This window comes from Mustela lutreola, chromosome 1 (genome assembly GCF_030435805.1).
Source record: "Mustela lutreola isolate mMusLut2 chromosome 1, mMusLut2.pri, whole genome shotgun sequence".
NCBI lineage: Eukaryota > Metazoa > Chordata > Mammalia > Carnivora > Mustelidae > Mustela > Mustela lutreola.
Genome location: NC_081290.1, coordinates 248,387,040 through 248,413,810, shown reverse-complemented (window position 1 = coordinate 248,413,810; position 26,771 = coordinate 248,387,040). Strand labels below are relative to the sequence as shown.

Here is a 26,771-nt window from a genome sequence, read left to right as displayed (position 1 = left end):
CTAATAGACACTGGAGATTCTCTAGACATATTTCACTTTAAGGCTCCAAACTTAGAGCTATCTATAAAGTCCTTCTTGAGTGCTGGTAATACACTTAATAACCTCCCAATCTACTATAAATCTTATGTTGCTACCACATATAAATAATAACTTTACATGACTAATGCCCAAAATGAAAACTTTAAAACCACTTAAACTGTATTGCTGCTATTTTAAAAATCAAGAAATAATCATGAGTCAGATACAATGAAGTACAACATTCACAAACTACAGAAATACTGTGATAATATTATTTATTCTTGGAAACTACATACTTTTACACTTGATTGTGGCTCATTTTCCATGTAAAGCACTGTATCTTGCTAACTTAAAAGGGATGAGTTAACCTAGATTCTTCAAAATTCTTGGATATGGAAAAAAGATTTCACTCCTTTTCTTAAATGTACAATTATTCATTTTAGTTTGGGGTTCATGCCAACCCCACCAACCAGAGACTGGGATTAAAGTGACAGATGAAGAAATTATTAAGTATCAAGACACAGCGTCTGGATGGTTCAGTCATTAAGCATCTGACTTTGACTCAGGTCATGATCCATGGGTTCTGGGATCGAGCCCTGCATCGGGCTCCCTCCTCAGCAGGAAGCCTGCATCTTCCTCTCCCACTCCCTCTGCTTGTGTTCTCTCTCTCACTGTCTCTCTGTCTCTCTCTCTGTCAAATAAATAAATAAAATCTTTAAGAAAAAAAAAAAAAAGAAAGAAACCTCCCTTAAAAAAAAAAAGTTATCAAGATAGGCACATATCAACTACAGCTTCAAAAGGCCAATATATAGCAGAGAAAAGAACTGACTGAGATGGATATTAAGGAGGGCACGTGTTATGATGAGCCCTGGGTGTTGTATGTAAGTGATGAATCACTGAATTCTACTCCTGAAACCAATATTACACTGCATGTTAATTAACTGGAATTTAAATAAAAATTTGAAAAAAAAAAAAAAAAAGAAGTGAGTTTACAGTTCTCTGAACTATAGCTTTATCCATGTGATCAGATATAAAGATACTTATTTTGATTATAAGGAAATATAACACACATACTTGAGTTTAAGCATCATAGTAGAAACTTAAATTAAACACAAAAACATACTATCTCTGGAAACTCTTTGAAACTGTAATTTTTTTTTTTTAATGAAGAAAGGGAAAAAAGGGAAAGAAAGCCTTTCAAATGGTCTATAACAGCAGTTTCCAATGGTAGTTACTAGCCACATGTGGCTATTTAAATTAGTTAAAATTAAATAAAATTAAAAATTCATTTCCTTACTTGCATTAGCCACATTGGCTAGCACAAAACAAAACACTTCCATTATCACAGAAAAGTCACTTTGATTTTGAATAGCACTTTCAGTATTCAAAAAATTCATTACCTGATGGCCCAGTGAAGAGGAGTTGAATTTAAATCTCCACCCAACTGATCTACTACAGCACCTTTTGAAATATAAAACCTATTAAGAGCAGACATAAATGAAAATAAGACTTAAAACTAAAAATTCATGATGAGAAAGAAAACATTAGTTTTTCGTTGTTATATACATGAAAACAAATTATAATAACCCTCTCTAGAAGCACTCAGACCTACATGAGATTCAAGGGATTCACACATAGCATCAAAGAGATCCCTGGTGAAATATTCTCGGCATTTTAGTAATGATTCCTGCAGTCAGGAACATTCCATTAGAACTGACACACCAAACGCACGTTAACTACTCACTACATACTCTAATTACCCGGAACTCTTAAAATGGTTTATATTCAAAACATTTAGGATCACACATTCTACTTAACTTGCAAGAAGAAAGGTGAAATTATGTCACTTTTAACGGTTTAGAATTAGAATTACTAGGTGGGATTGAATTCTAAAAATAAGTAGTAAAAAATTAATTCAAAATCCTTTCAGAAAAGTTAGACATTTTGAGTATTTGGCTTTCTATTTCGGGGTCACAGGTGTGATACAGTGTATTAAATAAACCTATAAGGTAAAGAGACTTTATTTTGTGGTTTACAGGAATTATAATATTTATAATTATTATAATTGTATTTTATAATATTTATTTTTATTTTATATCCATATTGTATATAAAACACATTATATAATATATAATTTTGTATATTTTTTCTATATATAGTATATAAATGTTATATATTTTTCTATATGTAATTTTATACATATTTTCTCTATATTTATATATATTTAATTTTATATATTATATTTATTTTATTTTATAATATAATATAGTAGCAAATTAAAATATACAGCAGATTAAAATAATTTTATTATATTTTATATAAAATATAGCTTTTATTTATATATATTTTATATATTATATAATATATATTTATTGTGATATAATAATTATAATATTTATAATTATAATTTATAATATTTTAAAGTTGTGCTTCATATATCATATTATCCAAATAGTATTCTAGTTTATTTCCACAGAAAAGGTATTTGCCTGTGAGTATAAAGTGTGTTTATTTTAGTATATTTTAAATGTTAGCCCATTTTTATTTTCTTAAATGCCAGGGTTTTAAAATATTATATCATACAAAAATATACACACATTCACATGCACACATATATTTTACACACTAAAGCATAAAATTAAGAGACAAACCAAAAAACTCTGGGTAGACAGCACCACTCTATGAAGGGGAAATACTTTTTACAACTTAATACATGTCTACTTAAAAATGTATTCTGTATGTAGTTTAAAAAACGGTTAAATCATTCCCCTACTGATCGACTCCTACTGGAATTATGACAAAGTACAATATGTTAATGTTTCTTCTAAACTAGAAGAAACTTTCTGTTCTAGTCTGAGACAGTTTGTTATGCTTTTCCCTTTCAAAAAATGATGGGGGTGGGGTACCTGGATAGCTTAGTCAATTGAACACCCAACACTTGGTTTCGGTGAAGGTCATGATCTCAGCATCATGAGACTGAGACCCGCATCAGGCTCTGAGCTCAGTGTGGGGTCTGCTTGAGACTCTCTCTCCCTCTGCCCCTCCCTCTAAAATAAATAAATCCTAACCAAAAAAAAAAAAAAAATTGTGGGAGGTGGGTGCCTGGCTGGCTCAGTCAAAGGCATGCAATCCCTGATCTTGAGGTTGTGAGTTCAAGCCCCACGCTGGGTCTAGAGCTTACTTAGAAAAGAAAAACAATCACAGAAAAATGTTAAATTTCACTGCCAGAACTTTATCTTTACAATGGGCCCCTTGGCTTTATCTTCAATTTTTCTTTTAGGGTCCAGTGAGAGTCCTAAAATGGATGATCACTAAGGTTCTTTTCAACACTATGATAACTGATGTGTGGGGCACAAAGTTTCAGGTATTCATTCACAATAAAAGATGACAGATGGCACAACATTCATACTTGTACTTGAAGAAAAAAATAAAGAGAGATCTAGAATAACAAATACACACTTAATTAACACACATATATCCCATCTTACCTTACAAGATCCAGCCTGTTGTTTATAGCAGCCCAATGAAGAAGTGACACATTTTCTTTGTCTGGTTGCCTGACATCATATCCTGCTTCTACCAATTCTTTACAACGTTCAAAAATCCCGTATCTCAAATTTTTAAAAAAAGCACAATTAATACCATTAAAATAATTTCGAATACCAAAACTTCTTCCTTTTACCATGCCTTTATTTAACCTTTCAGTTGACACAGGAATACAGTAATTAACAAAGACATACACAGAGGGCATACTGTTAAGCCAAACAACAAAAGTAAACCTTATTTACTAACTGACCAGATCAACCTACTTGGGAGTTGAACTTGATTTTCCTAATTAAGCTTCAACATTCACATTTCCCCTCCCTTCAGTAAATTTCATATTATCCTCTACTATATGCTAGAAATGTATAGTGCTGATCCCTGACTACAATCCTCTCCCTTAATAAGGGAGACAGACAACAGCAAACTTGGAATGGGATAAATTTAACAATACAATGTAGATATGGTATAGTTACAGCAAAGAAAGGAAGGATCTCCTTCCTGGAGATGAAGCATGATATATGTGAACTGCTTCACAGGTTGAAGGAAGGCATCTGAGGCTAAGGAAACAGACTGGACAAAAATCAGAGATGAGAAACTGCATGATGTTCAGAGAAATGTAAGTGAGTTAGCACAGCAGAAACATAAAGCATTAAAAAAAGGGAATGGCAAGAGACAAGGCTAGAAGAGGTACGCAGAGACTGCGGGGGGCCTTCTAGGCCATGCTACGCAGTTTAGACTGCTTAGCTTAAAAGGAAGCCACTGAAGGTTTTAAAGAGGAAAGCACATACACTTTGAGTTTCAAGTAGATCGCATTAGTGGTAGAATGGAAGTTAATTAGAAGAGAGTGACTCAGGGCGCCTGGGTGGCTCAGTCGTTAAGCAACTGCCTTTGGGTCAGGTCATGATCCCAGGGTCCTGGGATTGAACCCCGCATTGGGCTCCCTGCTCAGCGGAAAGCCTGCTTCTCCCTCTCCCACTTCCGTGCTTGTGTTCCCTCTCTTACTGCCTCTCTCTCTCTCTCTTTGTGTCAAATAAATAAATAAATAATATTTTAAAAAAGAAGAGGGTGACTCTTATACAGAAATACGGGTGAGAGCCAAAGAGAACCTAAACTAAGAGATGGAAAAGGAGGGATGGACTTGAGGAATATTTAAGAGTGTTATTAAATTATCAGAATGAGAAATGACTCTTCTTAATGTTACAGTAATTTTTAAAATCATTCATTAGCTTTATTTCTTTCTAACTGTAACTATTAAGTCTCCAACAGACCATTTAGCCTTTCTTTCAGACTTCTTTCCATTTAGAAGGACCTGAATGTTTCAATAGGCCCTCGAGGGCCAAAATCACATTTTAGATTAAATAATTTCTGCCTTACCAAAATATGTAGGCTTATCAGTCTGACTTTATGGCACTTTTTAAAAGACAGAGATACCTGTTTGACAATGCTAAGTGAAAAGAGAAGTAAGAAAGTGAACTGTTGACAATGATACATATATTCATATTCTCCAAGTTTTAAATATCAACTTTAACATTTCACTGAAAAATACTTCCCTTATGTGAGAAATATAAGAGTAAACACTAATGAGGCTTTTAGTGATTTAGACAATGTACATATCCTAGTTCTCTTTGGCCCTTTCCAAATACTACCTAATTATATTCCCACAACCATTTAAGAAGGTCCAAGACCTGGAGGAAATTTCAGGAAAGATATAAAATGTGAGTTTTTACTGAGATTCCCTGTGAATGTTACCTAATTTCTTACATTCATCATAACAGAGCTTTACTGACAGCAGATAAATATTTAAATGCTTCTATGCTAATTAAAGCAAATATTTACCTTAAGAACATTCTTACCTTCATATAAAAATCAGAATAGCAAATAATATTCACCTAAAGGAGCAGTTCCAAGGGTCTCTAGAGTTCATATAAATCAGTAATCAGAATACTAAAATAATCATCGATTATTTTTAAACATAAATAACACATTAGTCTTTGTTAATGTTAACAGGCTTATTAATCACCAAACATCTTTGCTTTTAATAGAAATTATATCAAGTTAATGTGATAACATTAGTTCCTTAATGTTGATTGAAAGCTCTGATGGACAGACTTGTATTTGATTACAGTAGTCAATTAATGAAGTCTGACAGACAAAGTATTTCAAAATATGTTCAATGGCAAGAGGCGGGTTGGTTGTTAATGAACAGTGAGATCCATGAGGATAAAAATGTTAGAAATGAAAAAAAAATGTTAGAAATGATTTAATGCAAGTACCCACATATGGAAATCTTAAGGGGAAACTTTCAAAACCTACTTTCCATTTTCAGTGCAAGCAAATAACCTGCTGTATGTTTCAAGCGGTCGGAAAACCTATTTTACTTTACTAGCGTTCTTCCAGTGCCTCTAATACAATAGGTGCATAGAAAGTACTCAATAAATAACTGTTTAAAATATCCATAAATGTGTGAGCTGATATCTTTCCCATCCCACTGACCTATTTAGGTTGTAGTACCTTTTTAAACACTCAGATTTGTGTTTCAAACTTATACTTTCAAACTTTAATATCATTTATAATCATTCATCCACTCAACAAAGGTTTATCCAGCACCTGATACAAGACAAGAACTATGCAAAAGCACTGGGATGACAAGGATGAAAACGGCATGCTTTTGCTAAGAAGCTGCTCTTGACTTAATGGGAGAGACGGGTAATCAAGAGTGAATCAGGTGCACTGCATCAAATGCTCTGATGCTGGCAGGACAAACATGTTAGTGCTGAAGTATGAAGTGAGGAAGGTATATACTGGGCTGCCATGAAATGTACAAATATTATTATGATTCAACAGAACACAGGACAAAAGGAAACACTGGGGAGACTTACTGGGTAGCTTTTACAATGTCACAGTTACTAGAGTCCTCTATAAGAGGAAGAGCTTCTCTCGCTTTAGCAAGTTCTTTGCTTTCAGATGCGCAGATTCCATGTCGACCAAATCCTGGACGGTGGGGGCCATGGCTGTGATTCCTGCACTGAAGAATAAGAGTAATTTGACATAGCATAGTAGGAGAATTAATGTTACATTCAATTACATAATGAAGCATCTACTACTGTCAATAGTATCTATATCCTTAAATGAGAATTTCTTCCAGTCTTACAGGCATATCCTAGGAAAGATTTTCATCTTAATCATATCCACTAAGATGAGATGCTCATTTTGAGAAAATTCCAAATTATATATTTTGTCATAAAACAAAAGTCATTTGCAAAGGCACAAATATACAAAGATAAGAATGAATTCAGACTTCTTACCTGTAAGCGCAGGCAAGAACACAAAACACAGTTTTAAAGAGCTGAGAGAACTGCAAACCTGAAACACCAGCAAAACTATTCTTCAAAAATGGGGGTGAAATACATACTTTTTGAGACAAACAAAAGATGAGAAAGTTGCCAGAAAACTTATACTAAAAGAAATGATAAGAGAATTTCTTTAGGCTTAAATGAAAATAATACCATATGGCAATCTAAAACAATACAAAGGAACAGAGTACCAGACCACACGAGTAGCTATGTATAATTATGTGGGTAAACATAAGGGACATTTTCTTATTTTTTGATTTCTTGGTAATTGTAGAAAAGTGGAAGTATACTTGCCAGTATACTCGTAAAAGATGTTAAAACAGTTATAAGAGATACTATAATAGTATTTGCAGGTATGCAGTGATAAGGAGTATAATGGTAACCCAAGGGCAACCTCTAAATAAAAAGGTATAATAAGGGGCACCTGGGTGGCTCAGTGGGTTAAAGCCTCTGCCTTCGGCTCAGGTCATGATCACAGGGTCCTCGGATTAAGCCCCGCATCAGGCTCTCTGCTCGGGGGGAGCCTGCTTTCCCCTCTCTCTCGGCCTGCCTCTCTGCCTACCTGTGATCTCTGTCAAGTGAATAAATGAAATCTTTAAAAAAAAAAAAAAAAGGTATAATAAGCCAAGAGCAGAGACAAAATAAAATATATTAAAGACACCCAATTATTATTTTTTTAAAAGGCAAGAAAAGGGGTTCCTGGGGGGCTCAGTCAGTTAAGCATCTGACTTCCACTCGGGTCATGATCCCAGGGTCCTGGAATAGAGCCCGACATTGGGCTCCCTGCTCAGCAGAGGGTATACTTCTCCTTCTCCCTCCTACCCCATTTGTGCTCCCTCAAATAAATAAATAAAATCTTAAAATTAAATAAATAAATAAATAAAAGGCAAGAAAAGTAGGAAAAAATGAACAAAGAACAGAGAAGAAAAAAGAAAAAACATACAAGATGATATATTTTCACCTAACCACCATATTGAAACTCCACTGGGATACTGCTTTATGGTCACACCCTCCCCCTACCTCAACTTCTGCCAATCACCAATACATTCTTCATCACTAGTTTCATCTTTCCCAGAATGTCATGTAATGGAATTCTAAAGCATATAATCTTCTAAGATTGGCTTCTTTCACTCAACATAATGCTTTCTGAGACTCAATCCAGTGGTTCTGTCTTATTAATAGTTCTTTCCCTGCTGTATAGTATTCCATTATATGAAAGTATCACAGTTTATCCATTCAAACAATCCAGGCAAGTTGTTTCCAGTTTTTGGCAATTTTAAGTAGAGCTGCTAAACATTCATGTACAAAGCTTTTGTATGAACATACATTTTTGCTTCTGTAAGAGTGAGATTGCTTGGCCATCCGGTGATCTATGTTAAATTTACAAGAAATCGTCAAACTATTCTCCAGAGTGGCTGTACCACTTTGCATTGCCACTAGCAATGTATGAGAGTTCCAACTGCTCTACATGCTCACTGGCATCTGGTATGATCAGTGTAACAGATAGGTAGCAGTAAAGCATCATGGTCTTAATTTGCATATCCCTAATGGCTGAAGTTGAGTATCTTCTCATGTGCTTATTTGCCATCTGTATATCTTCTTTGGAGAATTGTATTTTACCCATTTTTTAATTGGGCTGTTTGTTTTCTCACTGTTAAGTTTGGAGAGCTCTTAACATTATACATTCCAGACACAAGTCCTTTGTGTCTCGATTTGCAAATATTTTCTCCCAGCCTGAAGCTTATTTTCCTATTTCTTAGAAGTCTCTTTCATATGGCAAACATTTTAATTTTGATGAAGTCCAAGTTATCAATTATTTTCTTTTATGTATCATGCCTTGGGTGTCACTTCTAAGAACAGCTATCTTCGCACCACAACTCCTTGGTTCAAAGAGGAAGTTCTCCTCCCCCCGAGTTTCAGGCACCTGTGCTGCCAGGAGACCTCCTTCTAGTTCCTTGAACTTGAACTAGAGGGTTTCTCCTAGAGTGCCGTCTCACTAATCCTTACTTCCATGGTTCAAGTTTAGGCATGGCAGGGAACAGGGAAGGAGACCCAGTTGGCAGGGAGGGGGAGAATATGTAAATTAGCTCCTGGTTCAGTGGTTTCTTGAACTCTCCCCATCTACCTGTTACGATTTACTTCTCAGAATCCTTAAATAGCTGCTACTTACATTCTGCCCAGTGCCTTCAAAGGGACAGGCAAATGCTTACTCCATCTTACTCAGAACCAGAACCACAAATGCTCTTTTGAATAGTGAGTTCTGCTTTATCTGATGAATTCAACCTCCCTACTTCATACTCCTTATAAGCAAGCATACTTGCACACAGCTAAAAATAAACATATAGGTAGTTAGATTAAAACATAAATAAGAGGGACGCCTGAGTGGCTCAGTTGGTAGGACAACTGCCTTCGGCTCAGGTCATGATCCCGGAGTCCCGGGATCGAGTCCCGCATCAGGCTCCCAGCTCCACGGGGAGTCTGCTTCTCCCTCTGACCTTCTCCTTGCTCATGCTCTCTCTCACTGTCTCTCTCTCAAATAAGTAAATAAAATCTTTAAAAAAAAAAAAACATAAATAAGAACATTACTTTAGGATTCTTTTCATCATGTCATAGCAATTATAATTATATCCGATTGGAAGAAGACAAGCTGTTAAGGAAGAGTTGAACTACAGTCAGAATTACTACAGTTTAGTCATCCCCCCCCCACCTCTTGTGACAATTCAACTTTTTTTTTTAATTAAATTCTTAAATTTCTACCTTGAGGATGAAGGACAACCTATTTTTTAATAAAGGTCTGGGTAGTCCTGAACTTAAATCAGGACCCTGACATTAACGTGTCAGTAAACTGCAGATTAGTTAAAATTGACAGAGTCAATTTTAGACTCTGTCCAGAGTCAGTCTACCTTTCACATCAAAGTTTTTTTTGTTTTTGTTTTTGTTTTTTAATTATAAACTGAATCACATTCATTTTAAAGATCTGGCAATATAAAACTGAACAAAGGATAAGCAAACCTGGACTATTTTCTTTCCAATCTTGTAGCAACAGAGATACTATTATTAGGAGTTTGGTATGTCCGTACCTCACTGTGTATATAGTTGACCCTTAAACAACAAGGTTTGAATTACACGGGCCCGCGTACATACAGATGTTTGTTGATAAATCCAGTATAGTACTGAAATGTTTTTCCTCTTCCTTATGATTTTCTTACCATTTTCTTTTCTCTAGCTTACTTTATGGTAAGAATACAGAACATAACACATATAACATACAAAATATGTGTTAATCAACTGTTCTTGTTATCAGTAAGGCTTCTAGTCAAAAGCAGGCTATTAGTAGTTGAGTTTTTAGGGAGCAAAAGTAACATATGATTTTTTTAAGTGTGTGGGGGTGGTCAGCACCCCTAAACCTGATGGTGTTGCAGAGATGTAGACTGATTTCATCCTTCACTTCTATAAAGAATGTTACAATGAAGAGCATGTTTTTCCAGCAATAAATTATTGTGTATATATGGCATACAAAGTGTTATGCTAGAGGCATGAAAACCATCAGTGTCTACCTTCCAGGAGTTTAAGTCTAATAGAATCTAATAAAGACAAACAGAGTAAAATGATAATGGAAGTCAACATAAGATTAAGTGGCAAAATTGGGTGGTAAGGACTAAGGGACAGGAGGTACCTCCTGTTCACATCATTTTTTGCCAAAATCCAAAGCAGAGTAAAACCCAAGAAATGATTATATAAACTCAAAGCCTGTTTTTGAAGTCAGTGGTCTCTGAAGTCAGGCAAGGCCACTCAAGGCCATATATGCAGTGATCCACTGGGTAATGGGAGAACACGGTAAGGCTTCTATTATAATAACTTCTGTCTTTCTTTAAAAAAGAGCACATCACAAGTATTTACAAATCCGGTTCTTTAAGCTTTACTAATTTTAGCACTGCCAGCCTCTTTTGATTTGTACATCAAGCAAGTCATCCTTACAGTCTATTTACAAGGTGACTTGGAAGTGGAGTAAAAGTTCCACCACCCAGAGGGCTTGACAGGGTGAAGTGAATGCGGGAAGAAACGGCACTGGACAGAAAGCCCACGGCTTCTAACACTGTCCCAGATGACTGCAGCCTGTTCGCGGGGGTTGTGAAAGCAAGGGAAAGTTCCGTGTAGTGCAGAGAGTACCCTGGTCAGCTGTGTGGGGGAGTCTAAGGTACGTATCATAGACCTGTCCCAAACGACAACACAGTGGAGGAACTGGCCTTCACGCCCACCTGTGCTCCCCATTCCTTAGAAGGGCAAAGGCGCAAAGGGTGTGGCAGGGGTGGGGAGGCAGATCTTCAGCATTCTGCAATATACATCAGGTTAAGTTAATTTTCAAGTAAAATCATCTAATTTTAACTAAGTTACCCCTCCCAAAATAAGCATGTGGCCTACACTGATTCCCTCAAAGAGGCCATAAAGTAGGACAACAATAATAGCGGAAGTCTAAGCAAACAAGAAAAGGCAAAGCTGACACTTCTATGCATAATATCTTCAGTACGGCCTGAAGTAACAACAAAGACAATCTAACGTGATTTAACAAAAAGCCAGCCTCCCTCCAAAAAAAAAAAATCAAAATTATCAAAAAGGCTAATTTGAAACAGGTTTTTTTTTTTAAGATTTTATTTATTTATTTGACAGAAAGAGAGAGACAAAGATCACAAGTAGGCAAAGAGCTCGGCAGAGAGAGAGGGAGAAGGAGGCTCTCTGCTGAGCAGAGAGCCCGATGTGGGGCTCGATCCCAGGACCCTGAAGATCATGACCTCAGCCGAAGGCAGAGGCTTAACCCACTAAGCCACCCAGGTACGCCGAAACAGGTTTCTGTTTATCTTTAATTCAAAACCTTACCACAAATATATACTGAGTTATCAATCAATGAATAGAATTCAGAAACATATTGTCAAATCTTACAATAACTTGCCCCGGGACGATACAAATTCAGCAAGGAGCATTTGCCCCAGTCCCATGTACCTCGAACAGATGGAAGCAGGACTTGTAAAGTCCCAGCCGACCACACGACACAAAGTCAGCCCATCAGTGGAGTGATCAGAGTGATCAACTGCCAACACGTGAGGACAAACTGCAGTCAGTACCTGAGTGATTTGGACTGTGCGTCCGGAGCCAAGCTCCTGGCCAGCTTGGGGCGCGGCTTCATTTATCATTCCACTAATCTTACCATACATGATGCTTTACAAAAATGACTATTTACGATCCCACTTTTCACATTATGGTAGGGTTTTACTTTAAAGGTGCAGGCTCAAAACTGTCACTGATTGGAACGCATGATCAAAACAGCTTAGAGACCACAGCTCCTTTGCTCTAGACATCACACTTCCCAAAATTTTACAAGAGCTACAGGTGAGGAAAGGAATGTCCTGCTTTCAGGGAGGTCAACTTTGGAGATAGTCACATAGAATTGTTTAAGGAAAACCACCATATGTTCCTATTGCCAAGACTGAAGCAAAGTTTATGTCAATATACTAAATACTTTTTAGAAATTAAGTCTCCAGTTACCAAAAAAATTTTTTTATTTTTTGTTTTTTTTCTCAGTATTCTCTAGTTGTTTCATTTTTACCACATTGAAATAAGAACCCCTTGAGAATAAGGCCAAAGTCTCAGATTTCATGTGGGCTGAATGATGGTGGCTGATCATCTACCCTGTTTTTGGCTTCGGTTTTTACATTTGTAAAATGGAAGGAGAAGGTCAATAAGGCTATGAAGTTCCTTCCACGTTGATGCTGTATGGGTCAAAGAGGAGCTGTTACAAAAGTCATTATTAAAATGTGCACTGACAGAGCCTTCACATAAACAAACACCCTTTATGGTGGTGGAAGCTCAACTGCCACATGGCTACCTGCAATGTTAAGGTAACAGAAGAGGGGGGCGCCTGGGTGGCTCAGTGGGTTAAGCCTCTGACTTCAGCGCAGGTCATGATCTCAGGGTCCTGCGACGGAGCTCCATGTCAGGCTCCCCACTCAGCAGGTAGGGGAAGCAAAGTCTGCTTCCTGTCTCCCTCTTTTTTTGCCCCTCTCCCCACACATCTTCTCTCTCAAGCAAATGGATTTAAATTAAAAAAAAAAAAAAAAGATAACAGAAGAGACTAAGCAAATTCTCAAATTCTCATGATGCTAGCAAACTGATAAGAGTTTTCATTACACATTCATTCAGGGAAATGTAAAGAACACCTGCTGATCACAATACAATCCCCAACTTACAATAATTCAACTTGGGATTTTTCAATTTTATGATGGTGTAGAAAAAATATGCATTCAATCAAAACCATACTTTGAATTTTGGTCTTTTCCAGGTCAAGTGATATGTTGTAGGACACTTTTGGTGCTAGGCCACTGAAGTGAGCTCCCACTCAGCCATGCACTCACAAGGGGTGAATAAGCAATACGCTTTCAAGCACTGTACACACAATACAACCATTCTATCACTTTCAATACTGTATTCAATAAATTATATGAGATACTCAACACTTTAATAACAGGCTTTGTGTTAGATGGATTTGCTTAACTGTAGGCTCATGTAAGTGTTCTGAACACATTTAAATAGCTAGGCCAAGGGGCGCCTGGGTGGCTCAGTGGGTTAAAGCCTCTGCCTTCGGCTCGGGTCATGATTCCAGGGTCCTGGGATCAAGCCCTGCATCGGGCTCTCTGCTCAGCGGGGAGCCTGCTTCCCTTCCTCTATCTCTGCCTGCCTCTCTGCCTACTTGTGATCTCGTCTGTCAAATAAATAACAAATAAAATCTTTAATAAATAAATAAATAGGCCAAGCTATGATGTTCAGTAGGTTGGGGTATTAAATGCATTCTCAATTTATGATGGGTTTATTAGATGTAACCTCTTTGTAACTCGATGAAGATCTGTATGAGGTAATTAGGGAATAAGACACAATTCCTGCTGCAATCCATCCATCCATCCATCCTTGCATCCATCCATCTGGTATTTACTGAATGCCCTCTATGTGCCAGACACTGCTCTTGACACAGGTATATGACAGTGAACAAAACAGGCAAGATTCAAAAAAAAGTAAAAAGGATACCAAGAAAGAAACATGTAGCTAGCTTAATACCCTCCTTCAAAGGGGAGAACAAGATACTATGAAAATTATATAAGAGATGTGTGGATACATCTGGGGTGATTTTTACAATAGAGTCCCTAAATTCTTTGATACTTCTCCATTAAGAGGAGAGGTTCTGTGTCCCTTCCTCTCAAATCTGAGCTCTGTGACTGCCTCACTAATAAAATCCCACCAAAGTGACATTCCACCAGTTTGTGGGCCCAAGCCTGAGAAACTGGCAGCTTCCTCTTTCTGTCTCTTGAGATGCTCACCCTTGGAACCCAGCCACCATGCTGTGCAGAGGCCCAGGCCACATGTAGGTGTCCCTGCTAAAAGTCAACATCAACTACCAGATATGTGAGTGAAGACATCACTAGATGATACCAAACCCAGATGTTAAGTATCCCAGTTTATGAGTCTTTCTAGCAAAGGCTCCAAACACAGTGGAACAGAAACAAACCATCCCTGCTATGCCCTGTCCAAATTCCTGACACAGTCCATGAACATGACAATGGCTGTTTTACACCTCTACGTTTTGGGGTGGTTTTTACATAGCAACAGAAAACTAGAACAATTTAAGAAAAAAGAAAAGAGAAAGAAAGAAAAGAGAAGAAAACAAAACAAAATTCTAACAATTTTAAGATATAAGGGGTCATGCAATACTTTTCACATGGAGATATCACATGGAATCATAGGATTTTTCTTTTTTTTTTTTAAGACTTTATTTATTTGACAGAGAGATCACAAGTAGACAGAGAGGCAGGCAGAGAGAGAGAGGGAAGCAGGCTCCCCGCTGAGCAGAGAGCCCGAAGCGACACTTGATCCCAGGACCCTGGGATCATGACCCAAGCCGAAGGCAGGGCTTAACCCACTGAACCACCCAGGTGCCCTCACATGATTTTTCTAAATAGTAAATAAGTACCATTAAAGTTACAGTGGGCATTAACTAAAGAGAAACTCCAGATCTAGAAATCATATTCAAACTCTGATAAGGGTCACTATCCTGCCAGATTATCGAATAAAACAAAGAGATAATGGATAACCATTAAAATTTCTCATGACACTAACAGAAGTACCAGAGCTCAGTTTCCGAGTTCATAGATTGGACAATTGTTTGCAGAGTACCCACCAATGCTAGGCACTGTTCTAGATGCCAGGCACAGAGCAGTCAACAAAACTGATAATCACTGCCCTCACAGAACTCACGTTCAGTGGAAGGAAGGAGACAACAAACAAAACAAAGTATGTTAAACGGTATTAAATGCTGAGGAGAAATTTAAAAGAAAGGAGACTAGGGAATGTTGCTAGTAGGGGTAACGATGAGGAGGGGTTGCGCACTGAGCTGACATTTACATCAAAACCTTCAAGTGGTGGGGAATTAAACCACGTGGGTATTTGAGGAAAGAGCACTCTAGACAGAGTGAAGACTAAGTACAAAGGTCCTGAGACCAATGTGGTTTGGCAAGCAAGAAAGCAGCTAAAAAATGAGGTGAGAGAGGAAACTGATGGCCAGATGGCATAAGCAAATGCCCACAAAATCCAACAACACTGAAATTGGAATCAGGAGAAGCAAATTCAACCACAGTAGGAATGTTTTTGTCTGTTTTGTTCACTGATTTATCTCCAGCACCTGTAACAGGGCCTAAGACCTAGTAGAATGAATGAAGTCTTAGCTCGATCACTTAGCAGCTATTTGACTTTTAACAAATGATGCCGACTTTTTGAGCCTCCGTTCTAGAGTAACAATCCCTCCCCACCTCACAGGTCACAGTGATCAAGAATGGGGAAATATTTTGTAAACTGCAGAGCACCATATACAGATGAACTCTTTATTACGGAAAAACAATTATTATCATTATGTTACTATTATTAAACAACAATTATTATGAACAATGACTACTCTACCTTGCCCCATTAATTTCAACCTCTGAATCATTCTCTTCCTCCATCTGTCATGAAATTGGGGCAGGGCTATCTTCCCTTCAGCACGAGGGAGTGAACTTCAAGTACTTGAAGGCTTTTGAAAATAAGTGGCAGTAATTAAGATATAAGAGTTTCTCCTACCAACTTTTCCTTGAGAGTCTCTGAGAAAAAAAAATGAGACATAGTTTTCATGAGAAGATTCTACACCTTTTGTAAAATCCAGTCAGCTTGCAAAATTGCTTTGCTGTCAAAGTGCAAGGATACCTAATATGAAAAGAACAACTTAAATTCTCCACATGTTTTATTCTTTCTCTTACACCTACACCAGACTGTTGAAAGGACAGGAAGGCAGAGCATGAAAAGCACTCTAAGAATTGGAAAGAGTTTTTTGTTTTTTGGTTTTTTTTTTGAGAACCCAACTCCTCTAGTCATCTCGAACGGCTTGGATCCCATTAGGGACAGAAAATCTACTACCGAAGTCATTCCAACTGAAGACAGCTTCAGTTTGCCCATCAGTAAAAAGGAGATCCTATCATCTTCTTAAGGATGCTTCAATACCAAAATAAAGTAATGCATATAAAAGCATCTGGTGTAAGCTCAGCACTCACTACCTGTTGGCAGAATCTGGATATTCTTCCTTTATTCAACAAATATTAAGTGAACAGCTACAACACGCCTGTCAGCAGTCTAGGAACTGGAAAGGGGGCATCAGGAAAAAGGACAAAAATCTTTTTCTCTTGGAACAGCCTCCTGTTATCTGCTGTAACGTCCCCCACTGGCCCGTCCGGTCCTCTGGAACTACAACTGGCCTCTGGTAGTATCCCCTCCACAGAACAGCGTCCTTTGAGGTTCCGCGGAGAGCTGAGACCCACCTCTTTTCACCCACCTTTCCCCAGCCTAAACTAACAGCCTCGGTTCTTTGAAGGAGTACGCAAGGATGTGGGAACAAGAACCAGAAGAGGGCTGGGTGGGGCCGAGGCAGGTGTCCAGGCAACTCCTCCGAAGAAAGAAATCAAGAGACCCGCACGGATTCCAGGCCAAGGTCAAGACAGGCTGGTCCCTCTCAGGTGTGTCACCTGACACCTCTCCCAGGAACGGCCACACTCCCTTCCCAGGCCCCTCAGCGGTCCCCGCCAGGCACGGGAGTACCGGACCCAGGGGGCGCCCTGGGCCACCGAGGAGGATGGAGGGCCCGTAGGGTACCCCCCCCGCACGTCCTCGCCTTTTCTTTCCAGTCGTCTCGGAGAAAATTCCCAGCATCATTCTCGGGGTCTCCATGCTTCCTCCTCCTCAACCCAGGCCCCTCCGCTCCCCGGAGGCCCCTCCTGGGAGCCGCCTCACACCTACGCCCTCCCTCTCCCTACGGCCGCCGCCGCCGCTCTCCCCGCCCCAAAACTGCCGGCGCCCGGCCGCACTCACCTGCGAACCCAGCCCCGGCCCCTCCATCTCGCCACTGGCGGCCGCGACACGGCAAAGTGGCCGCAGCAACCCGCGAGCCAGCTCGCCTCGAGCCGCCTTTACACCCACTTCCTGCTTGAGGCTCCGCCTCCGCCGCGGCCCCGGTCGAGCCCCGTGCTGCCAATCGCCTTCGGGAGAGCCAATCCCTGAGCTTCTTTAGGCTGAGGGCGGGACTTTTCGGCTGAAGCTAATGGGAAACCGCGAGTCATAAGCCCCGCCCCTGGCCCGTCCCCGCCTTGTGGTTGGCGACACAGGTCTAGGATCAGGCTGTTATTCCAAAGTCACCCCACCACCTACTGAGAGCAAATGCAGACTTGGCTACTAAATAGCTAGATCACCTTGTGAAAGTTTCTTATTTTACTTCATTTCCTCATCTGTGAATGGGGGAAAATAAGGGTACTTAAACTTAACAATATTGTCAGGAGGATTAAATGAGAGAAAATGTGCAAAGCTCCTCACTGAATGTTTGACATACATCAAGGCGTCAATAAATGTTAACTATTAAGACATTTGCCGCTCTCCACTTCGGTGATCTTGAGTGAGCCACTGCCACCATCTGGGCCTGTTTTCTTCATACAAAAGAGAAAATACTTGAGTTTCACTGCTCAGGCTAGGGAAAGATTAAGCAAGAACCCCCACTTGCATTCTCCACATCCTTTTGTGGACTGAAGGCGCTGGCATCTAAACTGTTTAGCTTCCAGCCCTTGGGTAGTTCCAGCAGGACAATGGGGCTCTCCTACCTCAGACCCCGGAAAACACTGGAGTTTTCTAGCCCAGCTCTTACTACAATCTTTGTAATTATTCCTTAATGTGTCTGTTGCCAAACCAAAGCGGGTTAAGACCTCTAAAAGCTAAACTGTAAAGGAATGGAAAACATTATGACTCCCTTATTCTATAAAAATAGTGTTAATCATTAAGTGTCTAGAAATCCAACAAAGTGCTGGGTTTTTCCAGAATAGATACCATGATACAATATAATTGTAAAAATGTTTTAAACTCTGTCATCATTATTATTATTATTATTATTTCCTTCCTATTGGGCACAGCAGTCCTGAGTCACCCCAAAAGCCCAACCTCTCTGGGGCCATAAATAAAACAGACAAAAACCTTGTCCTCTTGGAACATCCTCCTGTTATCTTCACTAATGTGTCCCCCTCGCCTGTTCCATCCTCTGGAACTACATCCCTCTTTTGGTAGTATGTCCTCCACAGAGTAGTGTCCTTTGGGATTTTGCAGAGAGCTGTCACGTATCTCTCTTTCACCCACCTTTCCCCACCCTAAACTAGAGCCTCAGTTCTTTGAAGGAGTGAGAAGGATGAGGTAATAAGAGACAAAACAGGGTTGGTTAGGGCAAAAGTGGGTGCCCAGGCATCCATCTCTGAACTCTCAATGCCCAGCACAGCACTAGGATATGGACAGTGGTTAGTGTAATTTTACTGAGTGAATAGACAGATGGATAGGTGCGTCATCAACTTCTATGATACAAGGAAGGACAAAAAGAAGTGTAAGCAACTTCCCGTGAGAGTCAGAGCAGTGAGCAATTAATTTGGACAGGCCAGGATGAGACATTGGGCAAGGCTTACACAGGAGAAAGCCTTTGGATATGGTCAACTTTGTTTAACTAACAAGAGCTGTGTTTATTGATCACTTACTATGTATTGGCACCCTGTGACAGTGTTTTTGCATTTATTATGTCTAATCCATGAGAGGAGTGTTAGTTTCCACATCTCCCAGAAGAAAAAAACTGAGCTTCCAACTGAGTATATAAACCCCAAGTCACACAGACGGTAAGTGTTTGAGAGGGGACTCAAAACCAGGTCTCGGGGCGCCTGGGTGGCTCAGTGGGTTAAAGCCTCTGCCTTCGGCTCGGGTCATGATCCCGGGCTCCTGGGATCGAGCCCCACATCGGGCTCTCTGCTCAGAGGGGAGCCTGCTTCCTCCTCTCTCTCTCTGCCTGCCTCTGCCTACTTGGGATTTGTCTGTCAAATAAATAAATAAATAAATCTTAAAAAAGAAAAACATAACCAGGTCTCTTACTGAAAAGTGCTTTCACTGAAGCAGTTTGGTCGTTTCACTTTCAAAGACTGAATTAGGAGATAATTTTTAAACCTGCGGGATGGTTGAAGTCTGCTATTTCAGTGCTTCTGCATCAATAGCTTAGTACAAGAAGATTCTGGAACAAATAAATGCTAACACTGTACTCTTTAGTAAGGTTCCTGCTCCACTCTGCTCATTTGTTTGATGCCTGCACTGAACCACTTCAGACTGGGATCAGGGTAGCCACCACTGATGGCTCTAGGAGAGCCAACCCAACAAGGCCCACAGGGCAACCATCACCTCCCATCTTTGAAAACGTCTTTGTTGTGGAGACGTACCACAGTAGAACAGCATGATGGGTAGGAGCAGGCTACGGAGCAGCCTGCCTGAGTAGATGTCTGCTCTTGGGCCAGGTGCTCAATCTTTTCATGCTTCAGTTTGCTCGTCTGTACAAGTGGGACAATAATCATACTTACTTGCCAGCAGTGCTGAGTGAATTAAATGAGTTAATGTATGTGAAGTATACAGAAGAGTGCCTGGTACATGTCTTTACAAGGTCTCCCCTCTCTATATATCTGTGTTCTAACCCTCTCGTCCCACAAGGACACTAGTCATATAGATTAAGGCCAACCCACATGACTGCATTTTAATTTACTTGCTTCTTTAAAGACCTTACTTACAAATGTTGTCACATTCTGAGGTACTGGGTGTTGAGACTTCAACATATGAATGGGAAGGAAGCAATTATATGACCCTGGGCAAATCATTTTCTCTCTCTATGACACTTTGTTTATTTGTAAAATGGGACTGGGATGCTGCAGGAAACACTAACCTCAATGGTCCCTCTCAGTTTCGCTCAGGGAATTTCCCCTGCTGAGACTAAGCTCTACCTCTCCAATCCCTATAGCACTTTTGGGATCTCTTTTAGAGGACACTATTTCCCTCATTCTGCAACTGTATACTGAGTTCCTACTAGGTACCAAGCACCATTAACTAGTGAGCAAGACCCCCCCCAAAAAAAAAATTAGTCTCTGATTTCCTGGGGCTTAGTAGTTTAGTAGCAAGAGACAGACTTTAATCAAATGCGCTCACACATACTGACCTCTTAGATCAGCCTAGAAGTTCTTGGGTGGATGTTCTTCCCTCTCCTTGGCCATGGACTCTTGGCACACATCCATCTTTATACCCCTCACCATGATCTGCTCAAGGTCTGGCACACAGAGCCTAAAAAGGTGCTGTCCAAACAAATGAACAAATGAATGGATACAACAAAGGTCATGGTTTACACAAGGAAATCAAAGGTGGTTCAGCTCCATAAATCACTGTAAGGAGTGCTGATTTCACAATGCTTAACAACTCTTGGCTTTGAAGAAAAATTCCACATTAGAGTTTGCTGTTCTCCACTGTCACACGATGGGTGGCAACTGACTTCATTCTGACTGAACTTTTGACTCTGGTCTCATTTCTGCCGTGGCCTTAGAAAGGACAGGAGCATTTTGGGGATCAGGGCTTGGGTTTGTAATTATTTCAAAGGCACTGTCATGATCCTTTGGAATGTCACAAAGCTCCACACATCTGTCAGCACACAGATTTTCCCGGACACCAGTTAGAAAACCCGAGTGCTCACTGGTATTGAGTCAGCAGGAATGGGGTGGGGATGAGTGCTTCCTGTGAACATTCAGGTAACAAATGTTTATTGAGCTCCTACTGTGTGCCAGGTACAGGCTAAAACATATGGAGTGCAGTGGTGACAGCAGAGTCTCTGCTCTCCTCAAGGTCAAGTCTTTGGGGGAGGGCAAACACTGATAGAGATAGATAAATAAATAAATAAATATATATATATATATATATATATATTTTTTTTTTTTTTTTAAGAGAAAAAGTAGAAACAAGAATAAGTGCTAACAAGGAAATATAACAAAGGGACCTGCATTAGCCTGGGGAGATAAAAAGTTCTTTTCACAAATTCATAAAACTAAAAGGACTTTCCCAATTTCCTCTATTTATAGATGGGGAAACTGAGGCTTGGGGAGGGAAGTGACTTGCTCAGGACCATTCTACAAGTTAGTGGAGAAGATAGGGTTAGGGCAGCTCTTCTGGTCCTGCTCCCAAGGCTATCTTGCCAACTCCCAAAGAGCCTCAGTTTCTAACTGTAACCAATCTCACAGATTCTCAGGGCTAGGAGTTGCAGGAAGGGGCAGTGATTACTTAGAAGCCTGGCTCAGTCTCTTGCCTTCTATGCATGAAAAGCTTCACGGTTAAAAAGTGAAAGTGACTTTTCCCCTTTATTTTGTATATAATTCATCAAGATCTGGTAATGAGATCTTCTAAGTCACTAGGGTCTGGGTTAGGAGACCATGGTGTACATCTTATATTTTACTTGCCAGATTAACCAGGTGTGTGTGTGTGTGAGAGAGAGAGAGAGAGAGAGAAGAGGTAAAGCAGGAAGTATTCCTACTATTTTTTGGTTGGTTGCTATTTTGAGTCTTAGTCACGAACTTACAGTCACATATTTAAATATCCATTCCTATGGAAATTTTTCTGGATGTTTCCAAACCGTGACAGCAACATTCAGGATTGGGTAATAAATCCACCTTGACTTTAATACAGGTAAGACTTGACACTCTACCTTCTCTAGCCATCTATCATAGCTCTGTATTTATAGATTTATACACCCACGCCCCCCCCCCCCAGTCTCTGTGCCCCTACAGGACACTTATATATGACCACCTCGGGGAGGGTGGAGTCCGAGATCAAGTTCGGACTCCTCCTTGAATGCTCCCATAGCACCTATAGTTCTCCTAACAGGACTCAAGGAACATTAATTTTTTTAAAGATTTCATTTATTCACTTGACAGAGATCACAGGTAGGCAGAGAGGCAAGCCGAGAGAGAGGAGGAAGCAGGCTCCCTGCCAAGCCCAATGCGGGACTCCATCCCAGGACCCTGAGATCATGACCTGAGCCTAAGGCAGAGGTTTAACCCACTGAGCCACCTAGGCGCTCCCCCATAGGAACATTATTAAATTCATGTTTTGAACAGCTATCTTCTCTGCACACCATGAGAAGTTCTTTGAACATAGAACCTGGCCTTGATTCAGACACAGGTGTGTTCCCAGTGCATAGCACGGTACCTAGCCCATGGGAACTCAGCTTAATAATCAGTTGTTGAGTAACAAATAATCCTGTATTAATTCATTTTTATTTATATCCCTGGCATCTAGCACATTTCCCAACCCAGGCTGTACGTTCAGAAAATGCTGCCTTGAGTTGAAGAATCCCATCTATGGCTTTATATAGTTTGCAAAAACACTTTTGCTTTTACTTATATTGAGACTCATAACATCCCTGTGAAGTGAGCAGAGTGGGGATTAGCACTTCTCTTGATAGCCTGTGAATCCAGGAAGCTTCTGTGGTTTCCCCAGGGTGTCAGCCTAGAGACTGTGGAAGAGCCCAGACTCAGGGCTTCAGGTGACGAGGGTAGGGCTGTCTCCTGTGTGACAAGGCTGTGACCTTGACAATACAGTCATTGACAAGAAATAAGTTCCGGGGGGGGGGGGGGCACCTGGGTGGCTTAGTGGGTTAAAGCCTCTGCCTTCAGCTCAGGTCATGATCCCAGGGTCCCGGGATCTAGCCCCGAGTCGGGCTCTCTGCTCAGCAGGGAGCCGGCTTCCTCCTCCTCTCCCTCTCTCTCTCTCTCTCTCTCTGCCTGATTCTCTGCCTACTTGTGATCTCTATCTGTCAAATAAATAATAAAAATCTTTAAAAATAAAAAGAAATAAGTTCAGGGCCTAGGGACTATCTATTGGTTCAGAAACTTTCAAAACTTCATACAGGATTTTTTTCAAAAGTATTTCCAAACTTCCCACCTACCTGGGGGGATCAAGGTGGGACATGAGTTTAAGAGCTACATTTTTTGTGTGCTTTTAGCAAGAGACCTTACCTCTTTGAGCCTATATGCTTTCATCTATGAAATGGCAATGGTAAAAGAACCTACTTCATAGAGTAGTTATCTGGAGTAAATGAAAGAATGTATGTCATGTACATACAATAAGTGGTTTGTAAATGTGGATCATTACTAGATACTCAAGACTATTGAGAAAAGCTGAGATCTTCAGAAAACTCAGCCTTAACACTGATTACGATGCAACTCTGAAATATTCATGACTTCATAGCAAATACGATGACCACAATTCCACTGGTCAAAATCCATTCCTTGTTTTGACAAGGACATTAGTTTGTGACATTTTAAAGGAGTAATCATTCTTCTTTTTCCACCACCACTCTGCCCTACACACTAAACTATTTGCCGTGATGAGAGGAGCTGCATTCCCACCAGCTCTGCCTTCACTAGAAGACAAGAAACTGGTTACATCTGCTGTTCACCGCTGCCCAGCAGGCTCCAATTAGAGCGACAGTGGTGTCCATGGTAACCGGCCAAGCTTACTTGCTGTGGTGCAAGATGTTCAAGAATATAGAAGGGACGAGAGGAGGCCTAATTGGTCAACTATCATCTCAGTTTCTAAATGAAAGAATTCCACACTGTGCTTTGGAGAGATGCTGAATCCAGACAAAAAATCTGAATTTCCCAAGCGGAAGGCACTGAGGTCATTCCCAACGCCACTCACGGAGTTCCTGATGAATCTGACCACTGAAAGTATGGTTTATCAGCAAGGGCAGTAGGTGAGATGGCAGGAGAGGCAGAACATGAGATAAAATGATTACACGAAATTCTGCCATTCCCTTGAACCTTCTGTGGCTCCCTTTTTCCTGTGGCCAAGTCCCTTGTAGAACTGGAATTGAACAGTGAGGCACCCTCAAGAACCAAGGTCACCATGGTCATTAGTTTCTCTCTCATCTCTGTGCCTCTGGACATCTGTCCTGCTCTCACTGTAGATAGGGGCCCTCTGTGTACTCTGTACTCACAACTCCTGCTTTCCCACAATTTCTCCTTATGTGGGACACTGACTCCAGCTCTGACTCTACAAGATCTTATAGGCCCGGCACAAGCTACCTGCTCATCGCTGACCAGGAAGAGTTCTCGAGGCTGGAATATACCCAGGGTGGAGAGAGTACAGATCAAAAAGGAGAATCAAGATGGGTGACTTGAGTACAGGGTGCCAGAAGCCAGGGCTCCAGCTGTGATCAGAGCTGGGTCACAGACCCACAGAAATCCTGAAGCAAGGGCCAAGCCTTTCTCTGGCTTAGCTTTGCCCTCCATCAGCCATGCGTTTGAACAGCCTGTGAAGGAGATGTTGGGGCATGGGGAGAAACCAGGCCAGCAGTATAGAGGGTTAGCTTTCAAGTGGCCAATTATTGGCTGCATTTTCTCTGGCGAGACATCGAACCTCCATGGGTTTCCTCCCCTGCAAATGGAACTTTGGCCACAGCATGACTGAGCAACACTTGCAAGTATGTGTTGTGGAAACATCTACAGAACTTGTCCTATGCATAGACAGGAAGGAAGGGAGTCCTGAGCTCCAAGACCAGGTTAGTTTGATTCCAGTCCCTTGGGACTGTGGACACTTACAGGTGATTCTCCTTGCAGTGAAGGACAAGCCAGACACCTGTCTCGGGAAGGGAGAAACAATACCACATCATTATATTAGTGCAGAGCTGGGTTAATGGACCCAGGAGCAGAGGGACACAGAAGGAAGTGTGTTGAGATGCTTCTCAGACAAGACACAGACCAGACACCTCTCACTCTTGTCAGCCCCGTCTCAACATCTCAGCCCCATTGGTTCTGTTCTCAGGCAATTCACGTAGAGTCTGAGCTAGAGTATTAAAATCGGTAAAATTTTTGCAAACAAGCCGTCTAGCCTTAACTGGATAAGCCCGGAGTACTTTGTAAATGATAAAATGAAACTAAAAAGTCTGGAGACGTCTCAGGCAGACTAAAATGCTTAAAGTTTCATGAAAATTTGCAAAAATCCCTATGGTGTGTCTATATTATCAATACATGGTTTCATGATTTGGTTTTGTTTTTTAAACAACCAGTGCGTCCTTTTTCCTTTTGAGTTACTTGAGTTTGTTTTTGTTTGTTTGTTTGTTTTTCACCAATTTACCATCTGGAGTCAACCCAGAATCTTGGGAGTAGCCTTGTAAGAATTGTGACTTCAGGAAATGGGGTGATCCGAAAGCAAGGAGTGGTTTCATGGTTGTAGGACTTTTAAAAACACTCCACCCAATCTGCTCCCTGAGTCAGGATTTTCTCACTCTTCCACATCTCTCAAAAGCTGCCCCATCACCATCTCCTTGGATACCCACACTGCCTTCTACCATTTGGGTTATGCGGTGCAGAGCTTGATCTCACTCTAATTACCTCGTGGGCACTGTTTCTGGCTCTTGGAACACAAAAATTCCAATAAGCTCTCTCTTCTACCTCGCAGCCCATTGGATATTTGGATGAATAATGCCACCCCAGTGTGTGTTGTCCTGCTGGTTAAATATCCCCAGCTCTTTCGCCATCCCTCCATGGGCATGAAGACAACATAGGGGAAATGTTGATTTTGGAGGAGCCAGACTGAAATAGCTTCCTGTCCTATGACAAGGTAACCACATACCTGGGCCAAGTCACACAATCTTTCCGGGACACCAATGCTGTATTTTAAGGTCATAAAGTAGAGTAAATGAGAGAATGTGTGTGAAACACCCGGTATGGTGTCTGCCTCGCGGTGGACGCTTTGTATGTGCACGGTTGTTATGAGACTTGCTTGTAATCACTCCAACTTCAGGAGGATTTTGCATCAGAAAGGAATGGAGCTGAGATATTTAGAAGTAGAAAGAAATCAAGGGCTGTGGCCAAGGGAACTGGGCAGATGAGGCTTTGAGCTGAAAAGGAAAGAACAGACCCGCCACAGGAGGCCAAAGAAGATTCCATAACATGAAGATGAAAATACCTATTTCGCAGTGGCTGATATCATCAGGAACAAATTATAGAGCGATTGTGAATGTGTTTTGTAGAGTAAATCCTCCCCTGTGCTCCTAGAACACGGGCGCTTCACCTCATCGTATGATAATCACTTGTCAATATGTCTATTTCCCCCTGAAGATTGTAAAGTTATCATGGTGGGAATATGTTGGGGTTCTTTTTCTGCCCAGCTCCCTCTTTCATTGGAGAAGCACATCTCCCTTACTCCAAGTCATTCAGATGGGACAGCCCACGTCAGTACCCTGCCAGCTGTGAACTACAGGGCTGAGTCCATGAGCCCCCATTAGGGTCTGGAGAGATTGGTCCAAGGCATGGAGGTGCATGTGGCCCAACGAGGTCCCACCGGAGTCCTTCCATGTAATTTGATCTTTGGGTGCTGGAAAAGATGTTTTTTTCTTTAGAATTATGAGCTCTAAGA

At 40.7% G+C, this 26,771-nt stretch overlaps 1 protein-coding gene across 1 annotated transcript in view; it reads right to left on the bottom strand.

Moving 5' to 3' along the window:
- ZDHHC13 (zinc finger DHHC-type palmitoyltransferase 13) overlaps positions 1-17,468 on the bottom strand; it is a 48,654-nt gene extending 31,186 nt beyond the window's left edge. The window contains exons 1-4 of the mRNA XM_059138067.1: positions 17,349-17,468; positions 6,441-6,586; positions 3,507-3,629; positions 1,419-1,496 (exon numbers count right to left, since the gene is read on the bottom strand). Of these exons, the coding sequence (XP_058994050.1) occupies positions 1,419-1,496; positions 3,507-3,629; positions 6,441-6,586; positions 17,349-17,375 (374 nt within the window). The 5' untranslated portion in view covers positions 17,376-17,468. The remainder of the gene's footprint in view (positions 1-1,418; positions 1,497-3,506; positions 3,630-6,440; positions 6,587-17,348) is intronic.
- Between the last annotated feature and the right edge of the window lie 9,303 nt (positions 17,469-26,771).